Source organism: Pyricularia grisea, chromosome VI (assembly GCF_004355905.1).
Source record: "Pyricularia grisea strain NI907 chromosome VI, whole genome shotgun sequence".
In the NCBI taxonomy this organism is placed as follows: domain Eukaryota; kingdom Fungi; phylum Ascomycota; class Sordariomycetes; order Magnaporthales; family Pyriculariaceae; genus Pyricularia; species Pyricularia grisea.
The window spans coordinates 349,452-365,622 of record NC_044974.1 but is presented as its reverse complement, the minus strand read 5'-3'; the positions used below and the strand labels follow the sequence as shown (position 1 = coordinate 365,622).

Here is a 16,171-nt window from a genome sequence, read left to right as displayed (position 1 = left end):
ACAGCTGTCCGGTGCTCTTTCAACATATAGGTAACCAGAGCCATGGTTTAACCCGGTATGTCCGACTCCAAACTAGACTAGAAGGGAATAGACTAGGTTCGGAACTATCAGTCTACGAACTCCTTGGAACTAAGCATAAATCCCTGTTCGGGGTATGGAGAATTCTGGATGCTCCGTTCGGTGGAAATAAGCATACACACGCACATTGACTCACTCACTCGCATGCACTCAGGATAACTAGAACGAGTGTACGGAGGGCCGACAGTCAAACGGCTCTGCTGCCCAGAATTCCCGCATCTAGACTAGTGGGATGTTCATGACATGTCTCCATACGGTCTTAAAACGACGTCAGCCATGCCACGAAACTTATCCCTCCTGGACAAAACTCCTTTGTCTTGACTCGAGCGAATCTTGGCTGGAATTGCACCAAGGCAAGCGGCGGCTCAGCGTCATTCGAAACAGTGTTTGTAGCGCCGCGAACAGACAAAATACCAAGTCTTTAGAGTTGCATCAAGCATTTAAGCTTTTTTTTTTAGGTGGCATCCACGGAGAACCCTGTCAGGACCACCCCATTCGTAGCCATACCGATAGGCAGGTGTCAGTATCGTTACAAGGCAGCCCAATGATTTCTAGAATCTTGGCTCAAGCTAAGACATGCCTGTTCAGTAACGTCAGATCGTGATAACGCTGCATCAAGCCAGACCACTAGTCAGAGATGAGGAGAGACTTCGTCGCAAGTCCGTGGACAGATGTCGTCTGAACTTATGATCCTTATCTTAGTATGTCAGTAAGGGGCCGCAGGTTGGGACGGGTGTGCCTACAGAACTCACTCGATGTATATATCTTGTCCTATGGACCATTCCAGAACTTCACTTCACTTTCCCTATCTAATCATCATCTATCAGGCTCCAACTCCTCTCCTTTCTTTCCGTTTCGTACATTCACTCCTTTTGCGCAGTGCCGGTCACTACTCTTTTCTACATACATTCATTCAACAAATTCCATTCACTTTTACCTTATCAAAGTTGAACCAACAGACAAAATGAAGGCCACCTTCGTTACTCTCATTGGCTTTTTGGCTATTTCGGTTGCTGCCACCCCACTACACCCACACGTCGGTGTCTCCATCGTGACTAGGGCTGATGCCAAGCAGGGCAAAGACGCCAAGCAGGACGGCAAAAAGAAGGATGCCGGCAAGGCGGGTGCAGCTGATAAACCGGGCGCGGCCAAGAACGGCACCGCAGGCGCCGTCGGCGCAGCCGCTGGTGGAAACAGTACTGGTCCTCTTGTCCTGCCTGATGGCCGTATCAAGAAAGATGCAAAGCCCGAGGACTTTAACGTTCTTGCCAGCGTCTTCAAGAGCGCTGTTGTCAAGGGCGACGGTACGTCATTCAAGAACCATCACGATCCCAATCCCAATCCCTGAAGAGTCCATACGCCCTAACAACAACCATAGGCCTGAAATTCAGTGACGTTATCTCCTTCCCGGATGTGGAACCATCTCTGGTAACCCCTCCCTTTGCGGTGGCTCACACATATCATCTGGTTCGGTTTGAATCTAACAACCCTTTTCTATAGTTTGACAAAGCTGGCAACACCAAGGCCTTCGCCATCAACATCGATGACAAGTCCATTTTCGTCCCCAAAGGCGGCGAGCCCCAGCCCAACATCCGTCGTGCAGATCTGCTGCCGAGCATCCGCTCCCAGCTGGACGACGTGGCCGTCAAGGGCGTGCGCACCCTGCACTTCTCCGTCCAGCGCGACGCCAAAAAGCCCCTCGACGAGACCCACGACTACCAGCTCGTGAACCTCGAGTCCAAGGATTTCAAGTTCCATCAGTTCGACGTCCGCACCGGCGCCGAAAACAAGAAGGATATTGCCATCTTTGGCAACTCCAAGTCCCCCACCCCGGAGAAGATATTTTCGACCCCCTTTGGCGACAAGGGTTTCGAGAACTTTGCTATAAAGCTTGATTTCGATGCCAAGTATGTCCTTACTCCGCAGATGATGGTTTTTGCTTTCATGAGAATATTTTGGCTGATTGTCGTTTGAACAGCACCATGCAAGTCTTCCACAGCACGGGCACCGAACCCCTTAAGCAGGTCACTGAGCCTGTCAAAAACGGTAAGTGAGAACCATGGAAATTCTATAAACTTGGCAATGACTGACATTTGGACTCTCAGACCTTGCCGGGCTCGGAGAGTACCACTTCGCCCTGGTTAAGAACGCCATTGGAACCGACCCACAGCCGACTGGCATCAATGAGGCGATCATCTACGGTGGCATTTTCATGGAGGACTCCACCGATGGAAAGGTTTCCCTCCAGTAGATAAGCCTCAAAAAGTTGATATTAGACTACTCGAATGGGAAAAAGGGGACTTTCATTGACAAAGAAAGCAACCAAGATACGAGGATGTTTTGTCATGTGGTACTGGCAGGTTGGCTATACAAGCAAGTTACGAGTATACATGTCAGGATAATTATAATAGGCAGATAGAAGTGCCGGACTGGGGCCAGGCAATAATAGCAATTGATGAACTTCAATAGAGCTGCGGATCAAATGATATTTTAACTCAGTAATAAATGCTTCCACAGCAAGCTGGTTGACATCGTGAGTATGTGGGGTTGGTGATAAAGGCAGTGCAGCTGTTGCGGAGTCGTGGTCTCAGCTCTCACCACGTCAGTATGTTACCCTGGCGGAAGAGTTGCAGCTCTGGGCAAGGGCGCGCGGGTGGCGAACCGAGTCGAATTTTGGACCAGGCAGCTGGCGTACGAGATCCATTACGGATCAGTGGTGACGGGCAATGCGAGAGAAGATTGAGAAATGCTGCTGTAGTCTAATACTCTAGTACATCAACCATAGCCTTACTGGCATATGGAAGCACTCGGCGGGCCGGGGCTCCTGGTGCAGTAGCCTGTCGACTATCTCGAAGTGACCCATTACGGTGGCTAGGGCGCAGTAGAGACTTCACTGATGATTGCTGGAGTGATGGAGTGATGGACGGGCGTGTTTGCAAACAGAAGCTCAAAGACGCGGTCGAAATTGAGTCGCTCATTGCATAAATGTGCTGGAATGCGAAACAATGATATGGTCACCAAATATTGAAGATGAATACACCAAATGTCTGGATTAACATGGTTGGAATCTTGAACATGAAGAAAAGGAAAATCCAACTTGGCAGTGAAGGCAAGTGGAAACGGGAAAATTGCGGAAATCTGGTTGCCGATCACTGCGGTTGTCATCGCATCGGATTCCGCCTAATTTCTATTTCAGACTCACCCACCAATTTTGGCACACAGTCTGTTATTGGAGAGAATGGGCCTCAAGACCCTATGCGGACCATCCCCTTCTAGCCCAAGAGAGGAATGGTCCTCAAAGGACCCAAAAGCAGCTGGAGCTAAAATCCAAAACTAGGGATGCAATCTAGGACTGAACAAGCCTTTGTGAATGAATATGAGATGCACATAGTTGCGTTTTCAGCACGTCTTCAGCGTTCCATGATATTCTGTATGACCAGGTAGCCAAGACTACCTTCTGGCTAGCCCTACCTAACATCACACCATACATTCTGGAGAGCTGCAAATCTGCCTGGCTTCTACGTTACACAGACGCGTACGACCACACTTTTGGGTCATGCCTGAACCCGAAGCGGGGTCGAAGACGGTGACGACTCCCTTGTCCAAAGCAAACAGCGGCTCATTATTTGCTGCCTCGTTTTGATTGGAACTGCATGTCCGCCTCAGGTTGACGTAAGGTATGCAAACAAGGAAAACAAATAAATTGTAACTCCGAAGAAGGTTCCCCGGAGAACCAGATAGAAAAGCATTATTTTTCATATCTGATAAATACGTGCCTTTGGAACAAAAGATTCCCCATTCATCTACCTCTCTGTGAGAAAAAAGAATCAACAGACCTCTCCAATCTTGCATACAGAAGAACCCAAAAATCTTCGCATCACTCACCCACCGGGTTCATTTACAGCATAGAATCACCGACAGATAAACAATCATGGCAGAAGACAAGACTCTTGAAACGTACTTTGCTTTACTCCAGGAGCAAAAGGCCAGACTGAATGAAGCCCTGGCGCATAAAGGCAAAAAGCCTCCGGACTCGTTGAGGCGCTCTCGACAAGAACTAGAGCAAGAGTTTGCGATGATTGTATGATGCCCCTAAAATCTCTTTCTGTTGAGGAGGCCGCCGGTTTGCTTACTTGTTTTTCACTCAGGCTTTGAGAAAGAACATGCAAAGCTTGATGGGGCGGAGAGAAAATATCAGATCTTGCTTCATCGGCGCGGCTTATACCCCCTGTACCGTCCCTCTTTCCAGTCTCAAGCCCATCCGGCTCCGAGACCTCAGACTCGAGATGCAGCATCGTGGTCGTGTGCTCATCGTGAGGGCTTTTTGTAAGCCTGCCAAGATTGCATCCATCCAGAATGCCATCGAGGATGAGCACGGCGACGTCGAGCGGCTCGCCATCTACAACCTTCCTTCCACCGTTGAGGCCGATGCGGTCCTCCCGCTAGGTGCCGTCGTGGCGATCAAGGAGCCCTACTACAAGCGGACTGCCGACGGTGGCCTTTTCGTCCGAGTAGATCACCCAAGCGATTTCGTCCCGCTCAGGCCCGACAACAGCATCATCCCTGAAAGATTGGCTACTCATAAAACCAGGGCAAGTCCGCCTGTACTTCGGTTGAAGGAGAACGGCAACGCGGCGTTCAAGAAGGGCAATTTCGAAACAGCCATCGACCTTTACTCGCATGCGCTGGAGAGAACCGGCGATGGGGACGACAGCCTTCGGCGCGATCTTTGGCGGAACCGGGCCGCTGCTTATCTACGACTCGGTCGTTGCGAACTGGCAATTTCGGATGCCTTGGCTTCCATGGTCCAGCTCGACAGTGCATCCAAGGAAGCCAATGACCTCAATATCAAGGCTCTGTTTCGGGCAGGCAGAGCTGCCTATGAGATACGGGACTTTTACCAAGCGAAGAAGCACTTTGAAGGGGCCCTTGAGCTTGATAGCGATCACAAAGAGACTCGGGTAGAGCTTTCACGTACGATGAAGCGTCTTTCGGAGCAGGAATCCGGACGGTACGACTTTCCCAGGATGCTAAAGTCGGTGTCAATGCAACATAGCCAACTGGACCATGCTTCTTGCCTCAGCCGCACCAAGATTTGTCAGACTGAGAATCGGGGACGTGGTCTTTTCACTACGGTCCCGCTCAATGCGGGCGATGTGGTTTTTGTCGAGAAGGCCTTTCTCATGGCACATGGCGACGGAGGAGACACTTCGATCCTTATCAACGTCAACACAGACGTCATCTCACTCGGAACGCACAACTTACGCCTCTTAGGCATCATCGACAAGATGACTTGGAACCCGTCTCTTGCTAAAAAGTACCTGGACCTCTTTGACGGTGGCAAGTTTGGCAACGAGAAGGAGCCCAAAGTCGTCGACGGTAAGGTCGCTGTGGACACATTCCGGGTCCAATCCATCGCCGAGCTCAACGGGTTTGGGTGCCCGAGGTTAAGGTCGAGAGACAAGGAGCGGATGAAGGCCGAAGAGTCCGATCCAGATTCGAGCACGGGTATATGGCTTCATGCATCCTACGCCAACCACTCTTGCATTCCGAATGCGACCCGCGCCTTCATCGGCGACATGATGATTGTGCGCGCCACCCAAGACATCCCAGCCGGAGCAGAGATTTTCATGGGATACATGGGCCTGGACAAACCCTTCGCCGAGAAGCAAAAAAGGCTCAAGACTAGCTACGGCTTCGAATGCGGCTGCGAGCTGTGCCGCGCCGAGGCAGAGGTTCCCCCCGCCACTGCCGCAAAGCGTCATCGTCTCCGCCAGGAGATCCACTCGTTCCTGTCCGCGAACCCTCTGAACGCCAACATGTCTGTGAAACTCACACCGAGGGAGAAGGCCAAAGCAAAGAGGCTCCTGAAGGAGATGCAGGAGACCTATCCAGACCCTCACTTCGCGCGGCTGCCGCGACCGCTGTGCGATGACATTGGTCTCTGTGTGGCCATGTGCGTGAGCTCCCAGCCCCGGAACGCACTCCGCGCCTTCTTGGGCGTCCTTCGAGACTCGGGCTACTTTGTCCACTTTCAGGGGAGCAGGGTGGCCATCGACCGCCGAGTGGCGGTTCAGGGAGAGGGGGCCATACTCGCAGCAATGTACGCGTCTCAGTGTCTGACGGAGATCGGCAACGAAGATGCGGCTTCTGCTATGGAAGCTCTGAGCGAAGAGATCTACACCTGCGTTTCTGGTACAGAGGAAGGCTTTATGGAGGAGTTTGGGTGGGTGAGTTAGGATATATGGACAGTATGTTTTTGGTGAAGGGCTTGGCGGACGCAAGGTATTTTACAGAACAGGTTGTGGCGTTCCTCTAATTTGGTTTCTTCTCAGGAAGTCATAATGAGGCCGTGGAGCTCGGAAAAAGGTAGTTTTACTCTATTTGAAAAGGCACGAACATCTCCCAGAATACATGTAGGCCTTTACTGCCAAAATGGCGCAGTTCATAATATGCATCCGTTGGCTAACTTCGAAACACTGCGTTCTTGTAAATTGGCATTTGACTGATTTAGAACTGACTGAAAGTCTCTCGGTCCTCCTCTCTCTATTGATATTCTTTGAAACTTTTGAGGTCTTAAGCTTGGATTCTCGACGATTTTATCGCTGCCATTTTTTTGGAACTAGAATATCAGAGATAGAGGTTGTTTGCGGTGAACCATAATGACGGGATTATACCATGAACCAGATATGGCGAAAGACAGGCTTCCAAACGACTATGATCTCCAACCGCGGGCGTATGTTTGTGAGTGAAGTGACAAGAGATTGAACTGAGAGAAATATAAAGACAGAGGTTCATTATCATCTTGTGAAAGAAAACAGCCAAAACAGTATAGGAGCGCTTTGGCAACAATGAAAAGTGTCTGATCGGCTGTCATTGATCTGCCTTCAATGAACCAGTCCAGACTCTTTATGTCCTATATTCCTGGACACACAGCAACCAAGCGTATCCGGCCCAGCGAATGTAGTCGTAAAATATTGGATATAAACTCTAAATAAAGAAAAGTCCCCTAAGCTCCCTGTCCCTGGGATTCAAACTTGTATATGACCATGGCGATCAGGTCACCAACCAAAAATTCATACGCACCAAGGTCTATGTTGCAATTGTCGCCTGGAATGGCGTCGCACCAAAAATGGATTTCCAAGGTTGCAATCCCCTGCTCGATAAAGAGCGATATCAGATAAGTCTTAGTTGCATCCCACATCACCCTGCCGATGACCGGACCAGGTGTGTCGACTTCTTGCAGATTGATCTGGGTGTTGAGAAGCATTGCGAGAGCGTCATTGTTGAACAGAGCCGCTACTGCCCAGTACTTCTTTGGACAATATTTGGTAAACAGCGTTCTGACGTGATTGCAGTGCGCCTCCACGTGGTGATGGCCTCTATAGAAGACGCGCTGCGGCTCTTTCCCTCCCTCTGGGAACCTGGGTCCAGTGGAGCGGTATCCTCGGCTGTACGGCATGATGCAGATAGATGGGGGACCGTAATCCAGATAGTTTGATGGGATGGTTACAGTGGGGCTCTGCTGTTTTCTGGTTCACAAGAGCTTGGTATTTTTAGAGAGCAAACTATAAACGAACAACATCTTGGCGAGATTTGAAGATGCTTCATGATACGTTGGAAAGATATGATGGTTGGTCACCACCATCTGAATATCACTTGGCAGCATTGCACTCATGAGTCCTATCTATAAGTGCTGTTGGTTAACAGGATGATATGAGCAAACCTGACCTTCAGGTGACTTGGGCTGTTAGGACTTCATCAGGACAAAACAAAGCATTAATGTGAATGGTCACCCTGGGCTAAAATTGCAACGTTCAAGTAGACTTGAACGTTTGCTGAATCGTGAATTTCAATTCCAACTGCAGCCCAAAAATGCTAATCAGCATTCTAACCGAAGGTCGCCACTTTGATGTTCCATTGCACTGAGTGACTTAGAATGAGTGGGCGAGTTGTAACAATGGACGAGCAGGAGCGCAGATCCAGGCACTACTACGTAGTAACGTATCGCTTCTTCTATCATGCGTTGAATACTACTAGACTAACTAGTAAGTACCTAGTCAAGCGCCACCTCCAGTGCCATCTGCTATCAAGCACAGGGGCCATCCCTGCCAGAATTCATGGGAATTAAATGAAGATTGGGGGGTCTTTAGCCCTGCGACGAACGGTATCGTATCACGTATTGAGCGTAGAAGAAGACCATCCCCGCATATTTGCTTACCTTACCTACCTGATGTGGACTTAGACGCCCCCGTTTCTTCGGACACTTTCGGAGAAGAAGAGGGTGGTCACCGTGCTGATAAGGTAGCATCGCAATATTGAAGTCCTTCACGATCCGGGGTCGACTTGTGGAGCAGCGTCACACAGACCCTCCCTCTAATACCCGAGGCAAGAGATAAGCAAAAATCAAGAGAAATTGGCGGTCAAATAAGCCCATAAGCAATGACCTTTTTCCTGTGCCTGGGCGATCAAGCGTTCTTGGCGTTTGATTTATTTTTATAAGCTTGTCTTTCCTTATTTTTTTTATTTTTTTTTGACTCGGCCATTGTCCACTGCCTGGCAAAGCCAAAAGTCGTTTATTTCAGACTTTGGCATTAATTGCTATACAGAAAAGCGATGGACGAATCAAAGCGCGAAGGGTCTGTTATTGTGCAGGCCGGGGTCGGCGAGAAAGGCGGGCATCATGTTAACGCCGACGAGGCCAGGTTGGCCGAGATGGGTTGGTGAAGCCTCGAATAAAAAAAGAATATAAAAAAAACCCCCCGAAAACTCATCGGCTAACATTCGATCCAGGTCACACTCAGGAGCTAAAGCGTCATTTTACCATTGTTTCGCTGATCGGATTGGCTTCAACCACCACCATCTCCTGGACCGGTCTCGGTCTCGGCATCGTGTCCGAGATTAACGCCGGCGGCCCCGGTGCCATCATCTATGGCTTCATTCTCGTCACAATCTTGCAGTGCTTTTTGGGCGCGTCGCTCGCCGAGTTCGTCAGCTCCTATCCGACAGAAGGTGGAATGTACCATTGGATCGCGGCAGTGGCTCCGGCCAGGTTCCGTGTCTTTCTCAGTTTCTTGACTGGCTGGTTCACCTCATGCGGCTGGATCTTCACCACGGCGTCGACCAACCTGATTTACGCCCAGACCCTCATGTCACTCATTGCTCTCTACCGTCCTGAAATGGAGATCCAGACATGGCAGACGTTCGTCGTCTACCAGGGCCTCAACATCATCACCGCCGGTGTCGTGCTCTTTGGCAACAAGATCATCCCCGCGCTTAACAAATTCTCCCTTTTCTACCTCCAGATCGGCTGGCTGGTCGTACTGGTCACCGTTGTGGCCTGCGCCCCGACCCACCAATCGACCGAATTCGTCTTCCGCACGTGGATCAACAACACGGGCTGGGACTCTGCCCCGATCGCCTTCATCACCGGCCTCGTCAACCCTCTGTACTCGCTCGGCGGCCTCGACGGCGTCACGCACATCACCGAGGAGATGCCCAACCCGTCGCGCAATGCGCCGCTCGCCATCGCCATCACCCTGACCATCGCCTTCGTCACCGGCATCACCTACCTGGTCGCCCTCATGTTCAGCGTCCAGGACTACGCCGCCCTGTCCGAGACCAACACGGGCATGCCGCTGGCCGAGCTTTTCCGTCAGGCCACGGGCGGACCCGGCGGTGCCCTGGGCCTCATGCTCATCCTCTTCGTCGCCCTGGGCCCCTGCGTCGTGTCGTCGCAGCTGTCGACCGGCCGTGTGGTATGGGCCTTCTCGCGCGACGGAGCGCTTCCCGTCTCCCGGGTCTGGGCCCGCGTCAGCAGCCGCTGGGGCGTGCCTTTCAACGCGCAGCTGCTGGTCACGGGCGTCGTGGCCCTGCTCGGCTGCCTGTACCTGGGCAGCAGCACCGCCTTCAACAGCATGCTGGGTTCGTCCGTGACCATCAACAACGTCGCGTACCTCATCCCCATCGTGACCAACATGATGACTGGCCGCAGGAACATGTACCGCGGCGAGTTCTTCATGGGCAAGTGGGGCTGGCTGGTGAACGGAGTGACGGTGGCGTGGCTCCTCTTTGCCATTGTCTTCTTCAGCTTCCCCTACACTCAACCGGTCACGGTCGAGAACATGAACTACACGTGCGTGGTTCTCGGTGGCCTCTGTGTCTTGATCCTGGGGTGGTGGTTTGTTGGTAAGGGCCAGTACAAGCAGAAGATTGCCGCCGTCAAGGGGTGAAGATTACTGTTTTTGGACAGCAAATCATGTTTGGTTGTGCTGCTTGTCAGCCGACGACGAGGTAGATAAGATAATAATCATATTGAATCATAATTACGCCAAAACTAGACCAGTGTTCGTAACATCTCTCCTCCGAATATGGATCACCATTACCGCGTTCCCTTTTTGCAACATGACAACGAAGCAGTGGCCAATACCATCAAAACATTCGAGGTTTATTGAAATCCTCAAATCCTGCCTTGACGTGGCTGCTTTCACATAATGTAGCGAAATCGTGCAAGAGCCAGAGGAAGCGAGAGGCGAGCTGGTACTATTTCAGCCGAGGGCATATCCTACCCGAGGAAACGGTACAGTGGTCCTCTATTCCAGCAAGAGGTGAGAGAGAAACATTCGTTAGCGATCGATGCCTCAGCAGCACTCAACTATATGTCTACCTCGGTTCAGCAAGGGGCTACACCAATGTATGATGGTAATGTAACTCAATGTCAGACCAATCAGTTGTATCATCGACATCCTGTCAGTTGGTATTTGCGTTGCCCAAAACGATGGGTATTCAACTGTTATTCCAATGCTGGAAAAGCAAGTTATGTTTATATTTATATGCATTAAAATTTATCTCACAGCAATACCGTGGCTTGTTTATTCGCTGTCCTCAGCCATTCCCTTTTCCACTTTCAATAGGCCATAGCCCTCAAGCCGCTTTTCAATCATCGCATGCTCGGCACTGAGTAGCCTCCCATCCGGCATTTCAACCTCTGTCTGGCGGATCTGGTGAAGCACAAAGGGGTAGACGATATCGGGCAGTAGAAACAGGGCCTGCAGGAAAGTAGCCAGGGGATTTAGAAAGTAGCCGTGTGCCTCGGGCCAGTACCACCACATCATGCCGGGGAGGGCGATGAGGCCAACAAAAGAGCCCAGCGAGCGGACGAACCTAGAAAATTGTCAGCTGTCAGGAAAAACCTTTTGTCAAAGCCCAACGTGTGTAGCAGCAAAATTGGTCCCACAACATACCAGATCGCATAGCTCACACCGCCACTGTGCCCTCTGGAGACCAGCATGGCCAAGCTGGCACCGCTGATATACGCCTGCGGCACCAGCGCGCTCCAAAACGCCATCTCCATCGTGTCGAAGCCCTCCTTGCCCTTGAACCACTTGCCCGTCTTGTCACCAAATCCCCTACCCTCTTCCGCAAGAAACCACTCGGCAAAGGCGTAGTTGCCCCAGACGCCGACCGCGGTGAGGCCCAGCAGGATGGCAAACATGTGCTGCCCAACCCACCGGCTGGAGTATTTCCAATCGTGCGGCGCGTAAACGACCGTGGTGTACACCATGCCGATGTCCAGGGTGAACCAGGCGGCGAGTCCGAGGAATTCGATCGGGTGCTCGGCGGCGTAGAATGCGTATATCACCTCCCATGACCAGTTGAGGACTGTGGCCATCAGCGGCATGCCGTATGATCTGGTTTTTATCGCACGAATGGTGGTGAGGATGTACGTCAGGTACCAGCAGATTGCTCCAATGCCCAGAACGCCCGTCGACGCCTTGAGCAGCCATTCTGGTACATGAGGTGGTGGAGTATCCTTGAGTCCCATGATATTGGTTTTTTTTTGGGGGGAGGGGGGGATGTCTATGATCTGAAAACAAAACTTTCAGAATTCAAATGCTGCTGCTACCTGGAAGCAGCACAGATCAAGCTCAAGTGGAAATCACCGCGATGACGGTAGGTCGGATACCAAGCCTAGCAGGCTTTTGGGCAACGTTCTCCCTTCATATACGACAATCAAGATGGTTCATCACACCTGAGCACATCACGTCAGAACTCAAACTCTGTCCTGTTTCCCGTACGATTTCCAAAAAAGCACCTCAGCCGTGCAGCAACGCTTCCCTAACATGTACTACTGTTTTTGACGCGTGGGCAGGTGGCAACGAAACCATTTGCGAGACTGGGCTACTGCGTGGTGCGCAATTCTTGTCGGCTGATTGCGTCTTCCCCCTGCATGGGCCGGGCCGAGCGCAAAGAGCCTCCGATGGACAGAATGGCGCGTCGATTGAGTGGAGGATGTGGTGCACGGATGGTTGGAGGTGTCAGTATTATTGGAAGCTCGTCTGCATCGGACGATCGCAAACATGTTGAGCTAATGCCATCTTCGATCTTTGGTACCTTGACGAAAAGATGAAAGCAATGTCTCACTCGATTTTTTGTTTTCATGATCTGGTTCGGATAGCTGTAGGTAGGTGATTCCTTGCATATTCAACCACGGCCATTAGCCTTTCGGATTAATAGCCACCAATACTGTTTACAACCTAATTCGATGCGTTTCGTATCATTAGTAAAACAATTCAGAAGTTTCAGCGCAGCTGATATATTTGGTCTCGCCCATATACCGTATGCATGAATAATGTTGATAAAAACAGTTCCCGTATCACGATAGATTTGAGTAAACTCGGATATTAGGGTAAGCCCTACGTTTTTCGTAAGTCACCTGCATAAAACAGCTGTCAAACTTTGATTGGGAAGCTAGGAGGTACAAATTGATGATCCAGTGGTTGTTTGTTTGATATTTGCACTGCCCCTGGGCCCAGGTTTACATCAGATATCAGATAGCATTAGTTTGTTCAGCAAGGAAGCAAGTAGACACCAATGCTTGAGCATTCTTCAATCAGGCCAGTAACAAATACTGAACACTTCAGGTCGAGGAAAGCCGCTTGTGCTATGACTGTCTAGACTCAGGGCATAAGGCCTTCTCCCGGCGTCTTGTCAAGTAATGATACATCTATCAGGCAAGTCTTGATTCCAGAAATCTCGGCCGTTCTGGTTTACACCCCACTCACAAAGCTGCTAGCTTTCTACTCAAAACCAGCCGGGGTAAACCTAGCTCGTTATCTGGAACTACAAGAATAGAATGGACTAGACCCAAAAGCAGCCATATATCGTAATTATAGACAATCTGGACGTATTATCCAACTAACTTGAGCCGTAGTGGGATATCTGAATCTTCCATCTCGACTCTGGCGCGCTGCTGTATCAATGATCTGTCTCGGCGGACTGAAACAAAGCACTGCGATCCCTTTGGCTCGCAGATGTGGCCATCGCTACCGTTGCCATCCAAGTGGTTCAAAAGAGGCATGTAGGCGTCTATACTTTGCCACCGCCGTGCATACCGCTGGCATACAATCGGTAGCCCTTAGCCTGGTGTTTCACGAGGTTCAAAATACCCTTTTTGTGTATCAGCAAATGTATCAGCTTCCGAGTCGAGAAGTCACAGGTAGGTCTGGAGGACTTACAACGTAAGCTCGAATCCTGGGTACGGAGACGGGAGAGTCTGGTGCCAACCATCGCACCCGCGAACGCGTTCGTGGCAAATCATTCGAGCCTAGAGCCGAAAGGTTTCCTCTGGCTCGCTATAGGCTTCTCTTGCTTTCTCAGGCCATCTGATCCTGTCCAGCCATACTCCATGATAAAGCTATAGAAACTGAGGAACCATGAGAACAATCAGGACCAAAGCGACTGCCGGAGTGTTCCTGTGAACGCCGTTGCGGACTGGCGCAGCCCCCAGAGGAGCTTCGATCCAGTCCTTGGGGATCTGCATCATAAAGTCGTACCAGTAGTCCCCCAACAGCTTATATCCCGGGTTGGTCGGATGGACGCAGTCCCGGAGGGACTCCACGGAGATGTCTGTAAAGTCCACAGCCAGCACGTGGTGACCGTCATCTCTACGCGCCTTGACGATGCCTGGAATCAGCTGTTGGTACTCCTTGGTCCTGTTCGACTGGTCTTGAACACAGGTGTTGACGATCATAGCAACCAAGATGGTGGCGCGAGGAGAGCCTGTGATCATTTGATCAACCAGAGAGCCGAGACGGCTGGCTGCGGCCTTTGGGTCGTTTCCTTCGGTGGAGATGGCGCTGTTTGAGTTCATGTCGTTTGTGCCGGCATGCAGTAGGATGACGTTTGGTTGCTGCTTCAACGAAGGGCCGATATGGTCCGCAATGTATTGGATTGTCTTTCCTGACCATGCCGCCTTTGCTCCACGTTAGTTGCGTCGCATGAAGATGGTCTGCCGCGCTGTCTTGTACTCACAAAATAGCCATCGGTCATCTTTCCAGCCTTTTCCGTACCAGCAAACTGGACAACGTCCTCTGATTCCAGCTGTTAGTCTCTTTTGCAGCTAGAGCCTCGAGGCGACCTCAGTTGAGAGCCCGCGACTTACTGGATAGGTCCTCTCTGAGCTGTTCTCGGTATCCATTGCCGTCTCCGCCATATTGATTGCTGAGGTACCCGACTGTGATAGAGTCGCCGGCGCATAGGATACGGAGGTCGGTCCCCGACTTGACTGCTTTACCTGGTGAGGTGCCGCGATATCGAAGAATAGACCTGCCCTCCTGCTTTGAATCATGGGAAGGCGTCGTGTCGTTGGTTGTCACAACATTCCTGATGATCTGCCCCTTGTTGGCCCTGCTGCTTGTGGTGGTCAGACTGTTGACGGAAACGAACGGTACAAACAACAAAGCAGTCGCAGCTTTGATGATTGATGTCACCATGGCGCACACCAGCTTCTGGTACTGGACAGCCGGACCTCAAACGAGTGTAGATGCGGTAGCGCTGCTACCCAGCTGGGCTGAAAACTGAGGTGCAGCGGCGTGGCTCACGTATATTGGTTGGCGCAGAGGTGGAAGACGCGTAGGACGTCTAATAATGGTTCTTTCAGGTCTCACATACCCCTGCTTGAAATTCGTATCCTAGCAGCATCCCTGCCTTGAGTAAACGGGGCCGTACCATGCTACAGTACGGGTCTTGCAAGTGGTGGAGACTGCGAACTGTGCTATGCATGAACACATGTTATCCGTTATGAACAGGTGCGACTTACTTTAGATTTGTTGTTGAAAGAGGGCAAATATACGTGCGATCGCAACCATTTCCTAGAGAATATAATAATGCCCGATCTTTGGTTACATGCTGAAGTCTCGTCGTATCCTTTTGTTGGACGGTTCCTATTCGAAGTCCTGGCCTACCTCTCCAGTTCGCATGAAGCCCCACAAGCCCCTCTTACAATCAATCAATATGCGGTACGGTTAGAGAGCCTACTCTGATAGGTCCTTTTGGTGGCTCTGCCCAGACCTGCGTTCACACTGTAATCTTGAGTGCATTTCCCGTTGCACTGTTGCCCACCAACTTGGTCTTGGCACGGCGCCTCTTAACCGTGAATTGTGCTCCCCTTTGACCAATCTGCATTTGCCTGGCCAATCTGCATTTGCCTGGCCAATCTCCTTTTGACGATATCGTACGTACATCTCCGCAGCATTAACCGGTCCCGTGATATTTAGGAGGGGCGCAGTGCAACTACGACCCGCAGAAGTGGTCCCTGTTGCGGATGCTCCCGAACTGTCGGGACGTCAATCGCTCCTTTCTGTGAGTGCCACCAATCAGAAGGCTGATTCCTTTGAAATCCCTTGTCCGCAACACCTCGTGTGTGACAGTCCGGCTCGGCCAGTGCGTTGTTGGCCCCGTCAACAAACTGGGCGCGTACATACGTATGCCGGCTAGTTATCCGAGGGAGCTGCGGGCCATGAAGAACCCTGAGACCCGCGCTCGACCTGGGTCAGGCCTCGGTTGAAAATTGGACAACAAGATTGCACAATGTGAAATGAATGATGGAAAAGGCAAGAAGATGCACGAAGCTTATCCTCATGACCATAGGAGCCTCGAGCACCTGGATTGGGAATTATGCATGATAAAAAGTCAGTCAGAACTCAAAGGTCTGTCACGAGTTCTGCTGTTGGCCACCTGAAACTTTCATCGTCGATGCAATAACACCCGTTCGCAATATCCTTAGGGGTTTGACGCTGTGGGCACGACTTAT

At 51.0% G+C, this 16,171-nt stretch overlaps 6 protein-coding genes across 6 annotated transcripts; 3 read left to right on the top strand and 3 right to left on the bottom strand.

The window, feature by feature from the left end:
- Nucleotides 1–1,042: 1,042 nt before the first annotated feature.
- Nucleotides 1,043–2,329, top strand: PgNI_11226 (uncharacterized protein; the record flags this gene model as incomplete). The annotated part of the gene is made up of 5 exons (XM_031131197.1): nucleotides 1,043–1,382; nucleotides 1,457–1,506; nucleotides 1,579–1,985; nucleotides 2,057–2,124; nucleotides 2,184–2,329. 5 exons carry the CDS (start codon nucleotides 1,043–1,045, stop codon nucleotides 2,327–2,329), a joined length of 1,011 nt encoding a protein of 336 aa, XP_030976800.1.
- A 1,487-nt stretch (nucleotides 2,330–3,816) lies between these two features.
- Nucleotides 3,817–6,562, top strand: PgNI_11225 (uncharacterized protein). The gene is made up of 2 exons (XM_031131196.1): nucleotides 3,817–4,159; nucleotides 4,227–6,562. The coding sequence occupies exons 1-2, from the start codon at nucleotides 4,010–4,012 to the stop codon at nucleotides 6,315–6,317; spliced, it is 2,241 nt and encodes a 746-aa protein (XP_030977011.1). The 5' UTR covers nucleotides 3,817–4,009; the 3' UTR covers nucleotides 6,318–6,562.
- Nucleotides 6,563–7,087: 525 nt separating this feature from the next.
- Nucleotides 7,088–7,540, bottom strand: PgNI_11224 (uncharacterized protein; the record flags this gene model as incomplete). The annotated part of the gene is made up of 1 exon (XM_031131195.1): nucleotides 7,088–7,540. One exon carries the CDS (start codon nucleotides 7,538–7,540, stop codon nucleotides 7,088–7,090), a length of 453 nt encoding a protein of 150 aa, XP_030976803.1.
- A 1,083-nt stretch (nucleotides 7,541–8,623) lies between these two features.
- PgNI_11223 (uncharacterized protein) lies at nucleotides 8,624–10,377 on the top strand. The gene is made up of 2 exons (XM_031131194.1): nucleotides 8,624–8,797; nucleotides 8,872–10,377. Exons 1-2 carry the CDS (start codon nucleotides 8,695–8,697, stop codon nucleotides 10,308–10,310), a joined length of 1,542 nt encoding a protein of 513 aa, XP_030977015.1. The 5' UTR covers nucleotides 8,624–8,694; the 3' UTR covers nucleotides 10,311–10,377.
- Nucleotides 10,378–10,949: 572 nt separating this feature from the next.
- PgNI_11222 (uncharacterized protein) lies at nucleotides 10,950–11,935 on the bottom strand (the record flags this gene model as incomplete). Its single annotated transcript, XM_031131193.1, has 2 exons — nucleotides 10,950–11,241; nucleotides 11,322–11,935. Coding segments are annotated over 2 exons (906 nt in total), but the record flags the coding sequence as incomplete, so codon positions are not given.
- A 1,839-nt stretch (nucleotides 11,936–13,774) lies between these two features.
- PgNI_11221 (uncharacterized protein) lies at nucleotides 13,775–14,852 on the bottom strand (the record flags this gene model as incomplete). The annotated part of the gene is made up of 3 exons (XM_031131192.1): nucleotides 13,775–14,332; nucleotides 14,392–14,450; nucleotides 14,522–14,852. 3 exons carry the CDS (start codon nucleotides 14,850–14,852, stop codon nucleotides 13,775–13,777), a joined length of 948 nt encoding a protein of 315 aa, XP_030977013.1.
- Nucleotides 14,853–16,171: the final 1,319 nt, after the last annotated feature.

Bases quoted from the DNA above. Each gene is read 5' to 3' on its own strand.
- PgNI_11223 (XM_031131194.1), top strand. From the start codon at position 8,695: ATGGACGAATCAAAGCGCGAAGGGTCTGTTATTGTGCAGGCCGGGGTC. The intron at 8,798-8,871 runs GTTGGTGAAGCC...CATTCGATCCAG, and splicing joins GGCCAGGTTGGCCGAGATGG to GTCACACTCAGGAGCTAAAG.
- PgNI_11225 (XM_031131196.1), top strand. From the start codon at position 4,010: ATGGCAGAAGACAAGACTCTTGAAACGTACTTTGCTTTACTCCAGGAG. The intron at 4,160-4,226 runs GTATGATGCCCC...TTTTTCACTCAG, and splicing joins AGCAAGAGTTTGCGATGATT to GCTTTGAGAAAGAACATGCA.